The following is a 19,669-nucleotide window of genomic DNA, read 5'->3' on the forward strand; positions in this document are numbered from 1 at the left end:
CCCTAAAGCTATTAAAATAAAAAATTTTAAAGATACTATATTCATAACAGGCATACATTTAAAGAATATTAATCCTTAAGAGGGGAAAATAATTACATTTTTTCACTGGTAAAAAGTGCAGAACTGCAGTGTTCAGTTTGACCAACACCCTCTCCATTCCAAAGGGTTACTCAGAGACAATTATAGGAACCTCGTTGTTGTTGGCAGTGACTGGTGAAATGGCCACATTACCCATTTCTGAACAATAAGACATGAGGAGACATGAGGAGAGGTTTGCTGTGAGAAGCTCTGAAAAAGAGTTATTCAAGTCTATGAAGGAGACTCAAAAAATGGCTCATTTTCTTCCTCTGGTTGCTATGAGGTTTGAAGGGGCCCATGAAACAGCTACAGCCATCATGCTACCAGAGTCTGAGAATGAAGCCAGCGCTAAAGATGGCAGAGCAGAGAGCTGGGAAGAACCCAGATCCCTGGTGACGTACTGAAGTGCTGGAGCCTGGCCTGTTTGAACGTCTAGTTATGTGGGAATACACATTTCCTTATTGCTTAAGCCATTTGAATTAGGAGTTTCTGTTACTTGCAGCCAAAAGCTTCCCAACTGAAACAAGGATGAAAGGTAGAGAAAAAGCAAGCATTAACAGACAGTTATAAGGTATTGGGTGTTTTCTAAAATTTATCCTCTTGACAAATCAATTTCATTTATAGTAATTTTAAGTTTACAGAATCTCTTCGCCTCTGAATTGTCATTAACCATTTTTTATACTATCATATCTAACAATCTGTCCTCTCACATATTATTGCTGACAAAGAAAACCGAAAGAAGAAAATCAGCAAAATCTAGCTCTCTTTTAAGGTGCAAATAGATAGTTTCTCTTTTACAACCAGTTTCACAGTAACGGCAGTACACTTTTTCTGATGGGTGCCTGTAGAGATGGCACATGAAGGAAAGAATTCTAAAATCTTCTAATACATTTTGAAAGATAAATATACAGCTAAGCACCTTCTTAAAACTCATAATATATCCTTCGCTTCCTTGCTTCCTGACCATATTAGGAGCATTCACATACATTTTTAATAACTTGTTTTTTTGAGATGGAATCTCGCTCTGTCACCCAGGCTAGAGTGCAGTGGCACAATCTCGGCTCACTGCAACTTCTGCCTCCTGGGTTCAAGTAATTCTCCTGCCCCAGCCTCCCAAGTAGCTGGGACTACAGGTGTGCACCACCACACCCAGCTAATTTTTGTATTTTTTAGTAGAGATGGGGTTTCACCATGTTGGCCAGGCTGGTCTCAAATTCCTGACATCAGGTGATCCATCTGCCTCGGCCTCCCAAAGTGCTAGGATTACAGGTGTGAGCCACTGCGCCCAGCCATTTTTAATAACTTTAAATAAAGACTGGTTACGGTGGCTAATCACTGTCCCCACGGGTATTATAGTCTTTCGCTGACTAGCAACACTGCACAGAGGTAACATCAAATGATCTCCTGCTGTACCATGCTGTACTCCCAAAGAAATCCAAGCACCTGGAAGGCCAAGGTGGGAGGATCAATTGAGTCCAGGAGTTCAGGACCAGTTTGGGTAACATAGCGAGACCCCATCTCTACAAAAAATTTTTTAAAAATAGCCAAGTGTGATGGCATGTGTCTGTGGTCCTAGCTACTTGGAAGGCTAAGCAGGAGGATGACTTGAGCCCAGGAGTTAAAAGGCTGCAGTGAACTATGATTGCACCACTGCACTCAAGCCTGGGCAACAGAGTGATACCCTGTCTCAAAAATAAAACACTGCTGGGTGTGGTGGCTCACACCTGTAATCCCAGCACTTTGAGAGGCTGAGGCGGGTAGATCACTTGAGGACAGGAGTTCGAGGACAGGAGTTCGAGACCAGGTTGGCCAATATGGCGAAACTCCATCTCTACAAAAAATATAGAAAGTAGCTGGGCGTGGTGGCACACGCCTATAATCCCAGCTACTCAGGAAGCTGAGGCAGGAGAATTGCTTAAAGTTGCAGTGAGCCAAGATCGCACCATGGCACGCCAGCCTGGGTGACAGAGAGAGATTCTGTCTCAAAATAAATAAATAAATAAATAATAAAACAAAACAAAACTTTAGATAAAAGCAAAACGTGCAAAATGCTAAGCAGTATTTGGAACAAGGTATTATTAGCTATTATTATTAGCAGTGTTCTACCTAGCGAGATCAAAATACTGTGCTAAATCTAGCACTGAGAGTGTCCCAGTGTCTCTCAAGCACCCACTAGTTGCTTTGCAAGGTATCTGCTTCCTTTCCTATAACTTGAGTTGCTTTACTCTTAGTATACTTGAAAAATTCAGTGTCAGGACTAGTATATTTTATTTTCAGATGCAAGCAGCAACTTTGGCATTTCTTATCACAAAAAAACTATATGAGAAAGCTGGCAAGCCCAGTGAACTTCCTGGCCGGAGAGGTTTTTCCATTAAAGGTGGCAAGGTTTGATCATCCACCATCTTTAGAGTTTGACCATTGAGTTGGACAGATCTGCAAAGGAGAAAGATACACCGAGTTAACCAAGTGGTGCATGCCCCACCCATGCTGCTACAAAAGTCATGAAATCTTTTTTAGACCAAATAAATTTTTTTTTGTGGCAGCCTATATTATATAACTTGTATTTCAACACTATATCAGTTAGGCATTTGACCTAGATAATCTTTAAGCTACAATGGCAGAGATGAGTAGTTATGATAGAGACCATATGGACTCCAAAGCCAGAAATACTTACTGTCTGGCCCATTACAGAAAATGGAACACACACAATCTATACTAGGCAATATGATGGTGGTATAAAAAGGATAAACATGACACAACTTCTGGAATGGTGGCTATTTTATTTAATGGCCAATAATTGAAACCTTTTTTATGTAAAGAAAATAGATATATAGAATTGAATGCAGTTTTTATGAATTTAACATAAATGGTAGCCAATGAAATTTCTCATTTGTAACTATGCCCATAAACTGCCTAACTCCCCTCTCCCTGCAGGGGGTATGCATTCATTTTCTTACTGTTATTAAGAAATTTTGGTAGAATGCTGTGGTGAAACAAAAACAATTTGGCTAAACTACAGAAAATTTTATATTTTCTATGTATTTCACTATTGGAATTCAAATTAAAAACTGTTGAACGTTCTTAAAAATTAAGGAAAAGTGTTATTTCTTATACATACTTATTATTTAAATCAAATTAATGCATATTCACAGGAGCAAATCAATATAGGCAAGAGCTTATGAAGAAAAGCTTTAGTCGGCTGTAGGTCTATTGATATTTTCATAATTCTAAATAAGATGCTTATATCTCTTTTTCTCAAATATGTTTTATATTGTGAACAAAGTTAGCACTCTTTAAATATTGAAAACTTGTAAGATTAGGCTGAGCACAGTGGTTCACACCTGTAATCCCAGCAGTTTGGGTGGCTGAGGCAGGCAGATCACTTGAGGCCAGGAGTTCAAGATCAGCCTGGCCAACATGGCAAAACTCCATCTCCACCCAAAAATACAAAAATTAGCCGGGCATGGTGATGTGTGCCTGTAGTCCCAGCTACTCAGGAGGCTGAGACATGAGAATCGTTTGAACCTGGGAGGCGGAGGTTGCAGTGAGCCGAGATTGCACCACTGCACTCCAGCCTGGTAGAGCAAGATTCTGTCTAAAAAAAGAAAAAAAAAAAAAGAAAAGAGAACGTATAAGATTAGTTACTGTCAGAGTTATATTTACATCATTTAGGTAATACATGTAAAGTATGTAGAACACTTATAACAGTGTCTTTTATATAGTAAACACTATAAAAGTATTATCTATCATCATTATTATTACTAAGATAAATATAAGAAAAGTAACCTAAGTCATTATAACCATTTTAAACATTTTGATGTATATTCATTCTTTCATCTATTTTTTATGTACATGTATACAGTCATATGCCACATAAGGATGTTTTGGTCCACCACGGACCGCATATATGAGTGTGGTTCCATAAAATGATAAAATTATAATTCCTATTGCCTAGCAATGTCATAGTCATTGTAACATTGTAGCACAACACATTAGTTTTCTATGTTTAGATATGTTTAGATACACAACTACTTACACAATGATAACTTGCCATTGTGTTAAGTATTTGTATATTCACTACAGTAACATGCTTTACAGGTTTGTAGCCTAGGAGCAACAGGCTAGTCATATAGCCTAGATATATAGTAGGCTAGACCGTCTAGGTTTGTGTAAGTTCACTCTATGATGTTCACACAAGGATGAAATCACCTATCGACACATTTCTCAGAATGTATCCCCATCATTAAGCAACACATGACTGTACATACCTTTTTTTTTTTTTTTACTTAAGTATGGGTATACTGTATTTTCTTAAAACTTGATTCTTCCCCCAACCCCAGCACATCCTAACTTTTTCTCACACCATTAAACATTCATCCACTACATAATTTTAATCCTGCACAGGATTCCATGGTGTGAGTATATTAGTTTATTTACTTAATTCTCTAATGTTAGATATTTTTCCATGTAGCATTATTATATATATTTTTTCCTTAAAGAAATCCCTCACACCCTGTCCTCATTAAGTATCAGTGAGCAGAAAAACTGGTTTCCATTTTGACCTAATGAGACGCTCAGCCCTGTGTTCTGTAACTTAAGACATATCAATAGCACGCCCATCATTGTAGAAGAAGCTAGCATGCCTGCATTGCAGTTGTACTCAGTTTATATGAGTTGGTTTTGTTTAAAAGCCTCTATCACCTCAATTTTTAGATGGAGTGAAGGGGGAAATGCCATGACCATCATCAGGAAACCACAAACAAAAATAAGTCTTGAAAATATCTCCAGCTAACAGTGGTAAGAGCCTGTTCTGCATGAAATTAAGAACCTTGCAAGAGTACACACAAAAGTTTTAGATATGCTTTTGGAGAGGATATTTTGCTACAAAGTTTAAAGGTAAATCTGATCACTGTGAATTAATCCTGCTGGGGATAAGATGAGGTACATGGGCAAGATATTATACCATCCGGCTATATTGCTTAATCAGCTGTGTATTTATCTAAAAGATGCTACACATATATCAAGGGTAAGTTTAATGTATGCTGATTATTTTCACATCAGGCTGGGCAATGAGGGTGGGGTTTAATTTGGGTGTAGTGTCTTATTTTATATTCTGAAGTCAATAACATGACGACAAAGAGATAGAAGATGTTTGTCAAATTTCAGATGAAATGAAGCTGGAAGGAATTAGCAAGCAACAGATTCGGCGGAAATGGGGATGCTGGGCAAAATGTATGAGATAAATATAAAATACTGTCTTTATGTTAAAAATATGTTCACTCAGCCCAGATGAGGTGGGTCATGCCTGTAATCCCAGCACTTTGGGCGGCTAAGGCAGCAGGATTGCGTGAGTCCAGGAGTTCGAGACCAGCTTGGGCAACATAGTGAGACCTTGTCTCTATTTTTTTTTTTAAAAAAACCATATGTTCATTTAAATATTTATTAAAGTCTTACTATGCAGGACCCTAATAATTTTTAGGGCTGGGTGCAGTTTTTCATGCCTGTAATCCCAGCACTTTGGGAGGCTGAGGAAGATCACTTGAGCTTAGGAGTTTGAGACCAGCCTGGGCAACATAATGAGACCTTGTCTCTACAAAAAATTAAAAAATTAGCCAGGTGTGGTAGCATAAGCCTGTGGTCTCAGCTACTCAGAAGGCTGAGGAGGAAGGATCACTTGAGCCCAGGCAGCGGTGGCTGCAGTGAGCTGTGACCGCACCACTACTCTCCAGCCTGGGAGACAGAATGAGACCCCCGCCTCAAAAATAATGATAATGATAGTAATAATTTTTAAAGGTGACTGTTGTTTAACTCTCCGAGGTCATTAATATGAGTAAGCATACAGACTGTGCACTCATAAACTTATCTAGGATACTATTTTGCAAAATTTTAAAGATAGAAGAGTGTAAGTAATATATACTCATCAAAGAGAATTTAGGGGAACAAAACATTGTCTATAATTTCACCAGTTTTCCAATTATAAAACATGAAATGTGTGATCAGAATGTAATAGGGGCAGGGCACGGTGGCTCACTCATGTAATCCTAGCACTTTGGGAGGCTAAGGCAGGTGGATCACTTGAGGTCAGGAGTTCAAGACCAGCCTGGCCCACATGGTGAAACCTCATCTCTACTAAAAATACAAAAATTAGCCAGGCGTGGTGATGCATGCCTCTAATCCCAGCTACTAGGGAGGCTGAGGTGGGAGAATTGCTTGAACCCAGGAGGCGGAGGTTGCAGTGAGCCTAGATCATGCCACTGCACTCTAGCCTGGGCAACAGAGTGAGACTCTGTCTCAAAAAAAAAAAAAGAAGAAGAAAGAAAAAATGTCTACAGAGGCTATGTTGGAAAGGCTCTTGGGAAGACTTCTGGATCTCTCCCCCGACCCTGCCTTTTTCCTATTACATGTTATATGATTATAGTTATAGTAAAATAAAGCATAGAGGGGAAAAAATAAAAGAGCAGTACCCAGTGTAAATAATGTTTGTCTGTGGGGGACAGGACTTTGGAGAAAGCTTGCTTACTGTACTGCCTCAGGTTCCGAGGCTAGTAGTCCTGGAACACATCACTTATGTGGCATTTGCAAAGATGAGAGGAGATGGTGAGAATTTTGTAAACTCTTAATTTTTATTTATTTATTTTTTTGAGACAGGGTCTCACTCTGTCACCCAGGCTGGGTGACAGAGGCACCATCACAGCTCACTGCAGCCATGACCCCCCTGGGCTCAAGCAATCCTCCCACCTCAGCTTCCCAAGTAGCTGGGACTACAGGCATACGCCACCACTCCTGGCTAATTTTGGTATATTTTGTAGAGAGAGTTTTGCCACATTGCCCAGGCTGGTCTCAAACTCCTGGGCTGAAGTGATCTGCCTGCTTCAGCTTCCCAAAGTGTTGAGATTATAGGCATGAGCCACTGCGCCAAGCCTGTAAACTCTTTTTATGCTCCAATATGAGAATAGTCATGAGAAAGGAACTCCTTCCAACATACATTGAACAGAAACCTTAAAATATTTATATGCCTAACTCTTCAAGACTCATAGTCATTTTTTGGCACTCCATTGAATACAGGCTTTTATAAGATGTAGTCAATAACTGGTTTTTGAAACCAAAGTGTATGAGAATCTACTTAAGAAGTATACTCTAGCTATTCTTTTTCTTACTCTAACCAATAAAAATTAATGCTGTAAAAGAATCACACTGATTTCACATGGTATGATATTTTATACCAACCCACATACCTTTGATAGCAATTATATAAAGGTATATTTTGCTTTAGTGAATGTGTTACCAAGAATTATGTCTTTTTAGAGTAAATAATTTAAATGCGTTGAGTGGATCTTGATATATCAAGTTATTTTGAAATGCAAACTTATTCTCTAAGATAACTGCTAGTTTGTGTTCACATCCTTTTGCTTTAGACTCTTAGGGTGAGTTATACTCATATTAGTAAGTATTCATACATAAATTTCCTGAATATTAAGAATTATTAGAACTTGAAATAGTTGACTTTGTCTTTTGCTCCCTGTCCAAACTCTCTATTCTGATAAACACCAATAAATTTATTCAAAGTTTGGAATGAACAAGGAAAATTACTTACTTGGAAAGTAATCCATGAGGTCCCAAAGGTCTTAGAAGGTATTTATCCACTTGCTTGTTAAAAAAAGGATAGGGTAACCGCAAGTACTTGGTGACATTATGGAGGTTTATGGCATACAGAGTTAAATCTCCTTCTTTATACCTTGGACTAAAAGCAAAGAGGTTAACTTAATAAAAATATGTATCTAATTCAAGCAATTAAAAACTCAATTACAAATGTGATCCTAAGTATTAGTATCCATAATGACAATCCATAATGCATCCTAAGTATTAGGATCCATAATGACAGTGGGCCCTCTTAGTATCCTTCTTTTATGATCGTTTTAGACCGCTAGTGTGCTCCTATTTTGAAAACACAATTAAAAACGTTGCCGTTCATGCTACCAATGTCTGGGCTAGAGCACACTGAGATCCTCACAGCTCTACCTGCTGGGTTGTTAAGAGGCCAGCCAGACTATCCATTTTCAGACACAGGAAGGTAAAAGGCAAATTTTGTGGGTTCATGTGAATTCAAATTATAAACCATAAAAACAGGGGCTTTTCCTAGCCTTATAAAAAGACTGAAATGTATAAGAAAATTAAATCTACTGACATTTTTTATGAATTTATCCATTCAAACCATTCCCCTCGCTACTTCCCACTGGGGTCCTCACTATCCAGAGTTCCCAGTCACCAACAATCGGAAATGGTAGCTGGTCTTTTTTGGCTAGAATTAGTATTTCAGCATCATCTTATCAGGAATGATAGATTGAAACCTATCTAGAGAATATTCCTGAGATTTAGGAACATTTTTTGCTACCTAAAGCAAGAGTATGAGGCTACAAAAATCTCGATGTCTTCTCAACTCCAGAAACTGCGGTCACAACTTTTGAAAATAATATTGTTGTTATTATTGTTCTCCTCTTCAAGAATCACTTGAACCCGGGAGGTGGAGGTTGCAGTGAGCTGAGATTGCACCACTGCACTCCAGCCTGGGTGACAGAGCAAGGCCCTGTCTCAAAAAACAACAACAACAAAAGTATCATTTTTCTTCTAAAAATAAAATAAAATAAAATCGTTCTATAAAACTTTACTAAACTGCAACTGCCTATACTTATGCAATGTATAGACACATGCAACAGGGTGTTTGAGTAAAGTTACAGGCTTACCCACTAAAACTTGATGATTGGTAAAGGGTGTGTTTCATACTTACTTGTCAGTGTTTGTGCAATGAAGGTATACTCGAAGCTTCCTTCTCTTTGAACCTTTCACGCTTGCCATTAACACCTTGGTGCCCACCAATTTCTTGAACAGAAGAGATAGCCAATAATCCTAGTTGTGGTGGTTGGGGAGAAAGAGACAAAAATAGATCTTACTTATGTCCTTATTTAACGAAACCAGTGGCAAGCAAATAATTATCCTACAAAGAGTATCACTGTTATCCTGGGGGCACTTAAATAGGATTCATCTTTTTTTTTTTTTTTTTTTCCTCACATGTGACCACCATGAATCTGAGAGCAGTATCTTGCTTGCTGCTTTTTATCACTGGAGGACACAATTCAAAAGGCCATAGCCTGTAGGGGATATCTGTCAAGAATGATCAGAGTTTAAGTATTCTTGGTTATCGTTCATCCAAGAATTCAAAGCAAAGCTCAAAGCCAAACTTTTAGACACACACACATACACAAACACATGTACACACAAAGACAAATTTTTAAAGTAAAACTTCTGTCTGTTTAGAGACAAATAATTTCATTTAGGCCAGGCACAGTGGCCAAAGTGTAATCCCACGATTTTGGGAAGCTGAAGTGGGTAGATCACTTGAACCCAGGAGTTCAAGACCAGTCTGGGAAACACGATGAAACCCATTCTGTACACAAAATACAAAAAATTAGCCAGATGTGGTGGTGTGCACCTGTAGTTCCAGGTACCCAGGAGGCTGAGGTGAGAAGATCACCTGATCCCAGGAGGTCAAGGCTGCAGTGAGCCGTGATTGCGCCACTGCACTCCAGCCTGGGAAACGAAATGAGACACTGTCTCAAAATAACAGTTAAAAAAATCTTAAAAAAAAATTTATTTTAAAACCTTATTCCCCCCACCCCAATAACGTAATGGATTAGGCAATGGTCATCACTAGCTATCAAGATCAAAACCAGACACAACCAGACATTCTGTGCTTCCAGAAGCAGATAATAAAGAATTCTTGCCAAAAAAATACAATTAAAAACCTGAATAAACTCAAGCTTCTAGGTATAACTACCAGTTTGCAGGAAACACAGGGGACAGAGGAACATGCTAAATGATATCATAGGGAATAAATTTAGCAAACTCTATAATGTAGGAAATACTATAGAACAAATTACCTGTTTTTTCACATTAATAAATTACAAGAGATGAAAGAGAGGGAGGAAGAACTTAAAGATGAACAAACTTAAGAGACTTATCAACCAAATGTAATATATGGACCTTGTTTGGATTCTGATTTGAATAACTATCAACAATATTTTAGACAATAAGGAAAATGTGAGACACTGACAAAATATTTGGTGATACTAAGGAATTATTGTTATTATTTAAAGTGTGATAAAAGTATTGTGTTTTTACAAAAAGGATACATACTAAAATATGTATTTTTTTGAGACATGGTCTTACTCTGTCACCCAGGCTGGAGTGCAGTGGTGTGAACGCAGCTTACTGCAGCCTCAACCTCCTGGGCTAAAGCGATCCTCCTGCCTTAGCCTCTCATGTAGCTGGGACCACAGGCATGTGCCACCATGCCCAGATAAGTTTTTGATTTTTTGTTGCCGTAGCTGGTCTTGAACTCCTGGGCTCAAGTGATCCTCCTGCCTCAGCTTCCCAAAGTGTTGGGATTACAGGTGTGAGCCACCACACCTAGCACATACTGAAATATTTATAGATAAAGTAATATATCTGAAATTTGCTTCAAAGTAATCTAATAGGTAGGAGGTGAAAAGTGGGAAGGATTACAAATTAAACAAGATCAAAGTATGCAGGAGGAAATTATATTTTCCTCCTACTCTTTAGTTCTTAGTTGGGATGGACCTCTGTAACAAGACAGAAAACAGGAGAAAAACAAACATAAGCTTGTTAACATGTATATTAATACATGTATGTTAACAGAAAATACCAGGGAACAAGTAATTCTCAAAGAGGTGGCTTAGAACTCCAGCTTATAGAGCAAATTTTTGGACAAGAGACATGACAAAGGAAAAGGATTTTTAGTCTCTGGGGTGGCAAGTTGTGGGAAGGAAAATAAATGAGTATGTAATATAGATTCTTCTAGTGCCATCTCTACACTGATAAGGGTCTGAAGTTATCTTCAGTGATTAACTCTTGTTTTTCCTGGTAGAAAGGGAAGGAGGGGGACTTTTAAGATTCATGTCCTGCTTTTAGGCAAATGGAGGAGGACAGAGAACTTTTCTTCTATGTGTTTCTTCCCAGTTGCCTTTAGCTCGAAATAATCCTTATGCCAAAGTGGCATATTTTGGGGTGGCATATTCTAGTCTCCTAAAGTGGGTTCATATACTTTCCTCTGTATTTTGTATATGATTAAAATTTTCTATAGTAAAAGTTTTTCTTAAAAAACTGCGGATCGGTGGTGGGCACAATAGTTCGTGCCTGTAATCCCAACACTGGGAGGCTGAGGTGGGATATCACTTGAGCCCAGGAGTTTGAGACCAGCCTGTGCAATACAGTAAGACCTTGTCTCAATTTTTAAAATAATAAATAAATAAATAAATCACCATTCAACACATACCCCAACTTTCCTTCTTGAAAGTAGAGGGAAAGTAGACTAAACAAGACAAATGGCTTTTGTTTCTCTGCTTAAATTCCACTTTTTCACTGGAGACAAGAGTGGAATCAATGTTTTCAAAGGAGACATAAGCATGGGTCAATGACTGGTAGGGTAGAAAGTATGCAGGCCTCAGAGGCAGGATTTGAATGGGATTTTTAAGAGTAACATAGGACTACAGTGTGGCTTCCTGTAAATCATGCAACCTCTTCTCAATTTGAACTTCCTTGTGTAAAAAATGGATCCAAGATACCTGCCTTGCCAACTCACAGGACTGTCATGCAAATAAAATAAAGTCACAGACATGTAGAGTGAGTTTAAGTCCAATTCTCTTGGATCTACAAGTGAGAAGGGTACCATTTACTCTTGCACGTTTTTCTAGCTGACTGAGAACCTTGAAGGAGAAGCATATTTAGTGCATATACAAAGAGTTCGTAAGGCAAAGGTTTATGTCTGGGCCCTGGGAAAATTTGGATGAGATAAAAAGGTCAGGAGTAGATTTTGAATGTTTGTCTAGTGAAATTACTATGCTTAGTTTAACTCTATACATGACAGAATATACTTGGGGAAAGATAAATTCCATTTTTGCAAGATCACTTTTCTAAGAATTTTCTAAAAAAAGATGAGTAATGTGTTCCACAAGCTTGGACCACTATAGATAAAAAGCAATTTTGTTGGGAAGTCTATCCACAAACCACAAAAGCCTAGCTTATATTTTCACATATGCTCTTTGCAAAATTTCTTAGCTTTCAACATTCAAATAATTCTTTTAGGAATTATTCTTAGAAAATAGATATCTGCAAATGACATTTTAGACTATAAAAATCAAGGTCATGCTTCTCAGGGCTACATCTGTATTATCCCTGACATATATTTAGACATACAGATCTTCCACGAGGCTTTTGGGAAGAAACATTTCCTGATTTAGCACCAGATACAGTTGGAGGAAGGATTAGAAATAAGACTTTATTCATAAATATCTTGAAGATTATTAATAACATAGTAAATTCTTAGCATGAGATTTTTAAGCAAACACATGGTACTGGCTCATTTTAAGGCTAAATAAATTACAATTTCATAACATAAAAAATGTTTTGAAGCTTTGCGTACTGTAGGCAATTACAACTTTGATTTACTTTGTAAAACATTTGAAAATCCAACTTATTTTGTCTTGTATAATGAGTCATAAAATTTCAAATTATCCCCTTTTAAACAAAATCCACACTATACTGCAAATGGCTTACCTTTAAAAAGTTATTCCTAGCTCTTGATTTCTTCTCTTCAAACACACAAAAAAATGTTAGATTGGATGATATCTAAGGCTCCTTCTAATTCATCATGTCATGATTTGGCTAGTTACTGAGAGGATTGACTATTCATAGGAGGTTAACACCAGAGGTCCTGAGTTGACTTTAATCTACTCTACTAGAATTAGGAAAATAACGGTCACTTACGGGTAAAGGATCGAAGTTTTCATCCACTAAATGGTAGTTTCCTGCTCCAAAGAATACTTGCCTCATCACCACTTCTATTCCCATTCGGGCTGACAGGCCCAATTTATCCAGCCACCTGGGACAGAGCGAGACCAAGCTTTGTTGAGGTTTGGAAACAAAATCGCTCAATTCTAATTGCACACCATCTTGATTTTATTTATGTATTTATTTATTTACTTATTTATCTATTTAGAGACAGGGTCTCACTCTGTCACCCAGGCTGGAGTGCAGTGGCGTGATCATAGCTCTCTGCAACCTCAAACTCCTGGGCTCCATTAACCCTCCTATCTCAGCCTCCCAAGTAGCTGGGACTGAAACCGCCTTTGCAAAAATTATAACTGAGGAAATTATGACAGTGAAAGAGATCAGACCTCATTGACTCCATCTTGCTTCTAACCTTTAAGCTGTCCTTCTTCATTCCTGGGTGTAGGCTGAACTAACTTTGGGAAGAAATTCAGTTCATGGTTTGACTCTGAAACAAAAATGATAATAGCCCTTTTCTGAAAAGACCCCCTTCTTGCCTGGGGACAAGTCTACCTTTGCAGGACTAACAAATTAGCTACAACATTAGAGATTACAGTTTAGGGATAATGCAGCCTCTGGCTCCAAGAGTCTGAACCTCCCCAAATTGTTCCTGGGGATAACATCACTGTTGTAAAACCTAAGATCAGTGCTTGAGATATCTTGCAGACCCTGAACTGGATGGATCATTTGAGACCACCCAGACCGGTAATCTGGCCCAACCAGTTCTGCCATCCCATCCAGGAACAGAAGACAGCAAGAAAACCTCACTTCCACTCCCTGTGATTCCATCGCCAACCTGACCAATCAGCACTCTCCACTTCCTAAGCCCGTACCGGCCAAATTATCCTTAAAAGCTCTGATCCTCGAATGTTCGGGGAGACTGATTTGAGTAATAATAAAACTCTGGTCTCCTGCACAGCTGGCTCTGCATAAATTACTCTTTCTCCTTTGCAATTCCCCTGTCTTGATAATTGGCTCTATCTAGACAGCAGGCAAGGTGAACCTGTTGGGTGGTTACAGGACCACAAGTGCATGCCACCATGCCTGGTTCTGGTTTATTGATCTTTGAGGGAGGAATTAACAGGAAGCCAGAAAAGTGTCATCAATTATAAATAAGTCATTTAAATGAAATGGTAACTGCATGCAGCAGCAGCAGCAGCAGAATCCCTCCCTTTACATCTTTCCATATGATAACAAATCCTAGAAGACTATTACCATGCTAGAGGTATCCCTTTCAGGGTGAGACAACTTCCACAAAGCAGAGTAGACAAATTCCCACCTCTATAGACAATTCCTGGTCCTATGAGGTCCCTGCACAAACAATGTGTGAGGGCTGAAGAAAAAGTGGCAGTCAGCGGGGGTAAAATGTAAAATAAGCAGAATTGCACCTAAGCTACTATGGATACCTCTTCCCACTTCTCCTTCTCTATCCCCCTTCTCCCCGACACCCCAGATCTTTAGTTAATGGCAAAACAAACATCTCCATTCTTTATTCCTCTTGCTTCCATGGGCATAAAGGATTTGTGATGTATTCTAGGCTTATAAGAATGAGGATGAGAGAAAAAAGAATGAAGATGGAAGAGAAAAGAAAAAAAATCTCAATGTGAGGATATAGCAGTATAGATTAAAAGCACTAATAGAGTTACTAAATGTAACTAAACCAGTATTTTAAAGCAATCAAGTTTGTGGTGTTGGACAATGAGATGATTTAACAAATCTTTAAATTTAATGATAGCCCCTCTGGTGGGACCTCATACTTTAGGCTCTAAACTTCTTGGGAATCTATGAATTATGGCTACATACACTAAGTATCCTCCTGAGAGACAAAGCTGTAATATGCTCTAACTTGCATTTTTTTTTTTTTTTTTGAAGAGACAGGGTGTAGCCAGGCGTGGTGGCTCATGTCTGTAATCCCAGCACTTTGGAAGGCTGACGTAGGCAGATCACTTGAGCTCACGGGTTTCAGACCAGCCTGGGCAATATGTCAAAACCCCGTCTCTACTAAAAATACAAAAATTAGCCCAGTGCGGTGATACTCCTGTAGTCCCAGCTACTCAGGATGCTGAGGCAGGAGAATCGCTTCAACCCGGGAGGCAGAGGTTGCAGTGAGGTGAGATCGTGCCACTGCCCTCCAGTCTGGGTGACAGAGGGGAAAAAAAAAAGACAGAGTCTCACTCTGTTGCCCAGTCTAGAGTGCAGTGTGGCACCATCATAACTCACTGCAGCCTCAAACTCCTGGGCCCAAGCAATCCTCCCACCTTGGCCTCCCAAAGTGTTGGGATTACAGGGAACTACCATATCCGGCTATATGCATTCTTTTACAGTGTACTTCTTTAGAGTAAGGACTACTTGACATATTTATGGGCCATAATTAAAGGCCAAAATTTCTAAAACAATTCATCCTTATAGTGATTAATTTGGAACACTTGTTAAAGATGTCCCTCAAGCTTTAGTAAATCATTTTCTTGCAAAATCTGGCATGAATTTTGGGGCTCAGCCACTGAAACTGTCTTTGATCTGCTTTTTGGCTGGGGAGCTATTTCAGCAGAATAGAAGGATGGAGAAGAGCTGCACTCTGACCCCTAAGGCCAGCGCTGCTTCACTTACATAAAGCCAGCTGCAAAGGTGTCGGATAGCAAGGGCGCTCCGCCTCCATATGCAGAGCTTGTTTCTCCTAACCAGACCTTCTTGCCAGGCCTGGTGCTCTCAACCACCTATAGAACAGAAAAGTATCCATGGTAATTGCAAAAAAGCTGACCTGTGGTTTCAACTGTGGTGTTGAAGATTAACAGCATTCAAAACTTTGTATTCCTAGACCCACCCCTCCTATATAGTTATAAAATATGTTCATAGTCATTTAGGTCTTGGGAAACTTTCTTTTATTGAAATAGTAGGCTGTGGAAGGAACATGAAGTGAACCAACCCATTCTTATCATCTATGTGAGTTAATTCTACTAAAGGCTATTGGAAATATTTCAAATTTCTAATCACGTACATGGGGTAAGACCCAATGCTAAGGGGAAAACTAACAGTGGATAAGTCATAGTGCTTGTTCTCTAAAATTAGAAAAACATGTAAATATACATACCTATAGAATTTAGAACTAGCTAGACTATAAAATAAGGATTCTGGTTTTACATTAAAAAGTTTAAAAAGACTATTACCTGGAAAACTTTTTGCACAGACGAAATAAAAATGTCCAATACATCAGGGTTTAGAAAATCTTCCTTGGTAGCAGTCCGTCCATTCAAATAGTAGCTAAATTACACAGAAAATATTCAGAAAAAAAATAACAATCTTTACTTTCTGCTTTTAGGTTAATTGCTGACCTTATTCTCCTTCTTACCTCTCCCACTCAGCTGTTACTAAAAAAAGGTAGAAGTTCTACTAGGGAAAGACCAAGATGGAAGGGAGTTATGAGGAGGAGTCCATCCTATGCAAGTAACTAGAAATCAGTTACTCTGTCTTGAAAAAACACAGTGGCAAGTACATGTACTCCTGGGTTACTGGTTCTTTGGCAAGTAATTGGTTTTAGCTACTTATATGTTCCATGGGTTAATTGGCACTGTTCTTCTGTATAAAGTGATCTTTATAGAAACCACTACATTATTTAAAATAACTTTAAATTTTTTTAATTAATATTAAAATTGGAGTACAGTGCTACTTGAGACACTATTTGTTTCTTATTTGAACTGCAGTCAATTGGCAGTTAAATGAACTAACTTTTTGAATACTAGGTAATAAATAAAGCTAGCCTTACTTTCCTAGTATTAAGAATAGGAGACATACTTACTGATGCCATGTAACTGAATCAATCACTTCTCCACCAGCCTTCAGGAAGCTAGAAAAAAAATTTTGTTATCACTCAGTCATATAATACATATATATGCACAATATACGCATGAGAGTTTTATTCCCGAGAAATGGGCTGGTTACTGCTTTAGGATCAGGTAAACACAAACTTCCTAATTTTGATAGCAAATTTTATCATAGGTGACATTTGCCTCAGATCCCTTGATATTCTGAGCCCGTCAAAATTTCCTTTTTTTGGTAAATCATGTATTCAGGCAGCAGATTGTTTAATAACATGTGGACTATTGAGGATTGTCTACCAGACAGAATTTTTTTTTTTTTTTTTAAGAAAAGTGGTGGCTGGGTGTGGTGGCTCATGCCTGTAATCCTGGCACTCTGGGAGGCTGAGGTGGGAGGACGGCTTGAGCACAGGAATTCAAGAGACCAGCCTGGGCAACACAGGGAGACCCCATCTCTACAAAAAAATTTTTTTAAAGTAGCCAGGTGTGGTGATGTGTACCTGTAGTCCCAGCTATTTGTGGGACTGAGATGGGAGGATTGCTTGAGCCTGGGAGGTCGAAGTTGCAGTGAGCCATGATTGTACCACTGCACTCCAGTCTGGCTGACAGAGCGAGACTCTGTCTCAAAAGGAAAAAGAAGAAAAGTAAAGTGATTCTGCATCCTCTAGTTCCTACCTCTTCAGCATCTTAGTCGTCTTTCTTCGAGGCTGACCAACATCAGGACCATAGAGTTTTGCATTTTTGAAGGGGGACTTTCTTAGAAGTTTATGCAATTGAATAAAATCTTCTCCTAACTGCGACCCATTGATGAAAATATCAGCCTTCTTAAGGAAGCTGTTAGGTTCTGAAAGACAGCAATTCTCAAAATATATATCGAGAAATGTTGTATTTAAAAGCAAACATACAGCAGTATATAAAAGCAACAAAACATTTTCCAAATTACAAAAACTTGTAATTCAAAGTCAAGAAAAGTAAAACCAGGTCTGGCGCTATGGCTCATGCCTGTAATCCCAGCATTTTGGTAGGCTGAGACAGGAGGATCCCCTGAGGCCAGGAGTTTGAGACCACTCTGGGTAACATAGTAAAGCCCTGTTCCATGGGGGAAAAAAAAAATTAGCTAGATGTGGTGGTGCATGCCTGTAGTCTCAGCTTGGGAGGCTGAGGGAGAGGATCACTTGAGCCCAGAAGGTCGAGGCCATAGTGAGCCATGATCACGCAACCGCACTCCAGCCTGAGTGACAGAGCAAGCATCTGTCTCAAAAAATAAAATAAATAAGTAAAGTAAAACTCATAGTTATAAATAAGATACTCCAGAAAAACAAAACAAAAATTTTAACTGTATAACTGAGATATGAGGGTCTATTAAACAATTTGAAGTTAATAATGAGGGTAATAAACCAATGGATATGGATATCTGGGAACTAGACTATATTCCATATCTAATAACTTCATTTACTTTGGAAAAAAAGGTTTGAGACCGGGCACAGTGGCTCATGCCTATAATCCCAGCACTTTAGAAGGCCGAGGCAGGAGGATTACTTGAGGCCAGGAGATCGAGACAAGCCTGGGCAACACAACCAGACAAAACAAAAAAAATTGGCTAGGCATAGTGTAGTCCTAGCTAATCAGGGGGCTGAGGTGTGAGAGATTGCATGAGCCCAGGAGTTGGAGGTTACATTGAGCTATGAACACACCACTGCACTCCAGCCTGGGTAACAGCAAGATCTTGTCTGAAAAAAAAAAAAAGAAAAGTATGAGCAGGAAGAAGACTTATGCTTATCCTATTACTACATTTCATTTCCCATTTAATCCTTATTTCCATTGGTTGATATGTGGAAAAAGCACTCTATGTTTTGAATAAATGTGGCGAATCATGAATACTTAAAATTTACAAGTTCTTTGCAAAAAAAGAGTGAAGAAGGAGACAGTCAGGAGCTTGACCCACGTAGGATTCTATACTGGCAAGTTCTAGACCGCTTGGGCAGGTAATGAAGGTTGCAATGGGGTTACTGAGATTAACTGACACATTTGAGAAACTGAGAAAGGAAGGGATGAATAAAACAAACTGCTGACTTCCCAGTTTTGCTGAGTCCAGCTTGCCAAGCATAATAGGGTTAAGTGATTCTGAAAATCTCAAGGGAACTTTGGAGCTGGGAACGTTGCTGGCTCCAACTGGTTCTCACTTCAAATGTAACATAAACTGGGATTAGCAATAATAGGTTCTGGAATAAATACAGTAGGAGTTTCTGCCACATGCACTTCCAAAAGTTGCATTGTTGAGCACTTGCAAGAATGTGCCCAGGCAGAAGTATATTTGCTAATATTAAAAAGAGTGTTGGCCGGGCGCAGTGGCTCACGCCTGTAATCCCACCACTTTGGGACGCCGAGGCGGGCAGATCATGGGGTCAGGAGATAGAGACCATCCTGGCTAACACGGTGAAACCCCGTCTCTACTAAAAATACAAAAAAATTAGCCGGGCGTGGTGGCGGGTGCGTGTAGTCCCAGCTACTCGGGAGGCTGAGGCAGGAGAATGGCGTGAACCTGGGAGGTGGAGCTTGCAGTGAGCCGAGATGGCGCCACTGCACTCCAGCCTGGGCGACGGTGCGAGACTCCATCTCAAAAAGAAAAAAAAAAGTGTCATAAGAAATAATGCTAGCCGGGCCTGGTGGCTCACGCCTGTAATCCCAGCACTTTGGGAGGCCGAGGAGGGCAGATCACGAGGTCAGGAGATCAAGACCATCCTGGCTAACACGGTGAAACCCCGTCTCTACTAAAAATGCAAAAAAAAAAAATAAATAAATAAAAATAAAAATTAGCCGGGTGCGGTGGCGGGTGCCTGTAGTCCCAGCTACTCGGGAGGCTGAGGCAGGAGAAT

The 19,669-nt window shown here is 39.2% G+C and overlaps 1 protein-coding gene across 1 annotated transcript in view; it reads right to left on the bottom strand.

Annotated features, from left to right (window-relative positions):
* Positions 1-652: 652 nt before the first annotated feature.
* HPSE (heparanase) overlaps positions 653-19,669 on the bottom strand; it is a 40,974-nt gene continuing 21,957 nt past the window's right edge. The window contains exons 5-12 of the mRNA XM_019025063.4: positions 17,469-17,637; positions 16,775-16,822; positions 16,146-16,239; positions 15,589-15,695; positions 12,919-13,033; positions 8,864-8,982; positions 7,673-7,819; positions 653-2,511 (exon numbers count right to left, since the gene is read on the bottom strand). Of these exons, the coding sequence (XP_018880608.3) occupies positions 2,352-2,511; positions 7,673-7,819; positions 8,864-8,982; positions 12,919-13,033; positions 15,589-15,695; positions 16,146-16,239; positions 16,775-16,822; positions 17,469-17,637 (959 nt within the window). The 3' untranslated portion in view covers positions 653-2,351. The remainder of the gene's footprint in view (positions 2,512-7,672; positions 7,820-8,863; positions 8,983-12,918; positions 13,034-15,588; positions 15,696-16,145; positions 16,240-16,774; positions 16,823-17,468; positions 17,638-19,669) is intronic.

The sequence above is a fragment of the Gorilla gorilla genome, chromosome 3 (genome assembly GCF_029281585.2).
Source record: "Gorilla gorilla gorilla isolate KB3781 chromosome 3, NHGRI_mGorGor1-v2.1_pri, whole genome shotgun sequence".
NCBI lineage: Eukaryota > Metazoa > Chordata > Mammalia > Primates > Hominidae > Gorilla > Gorilla gorilla.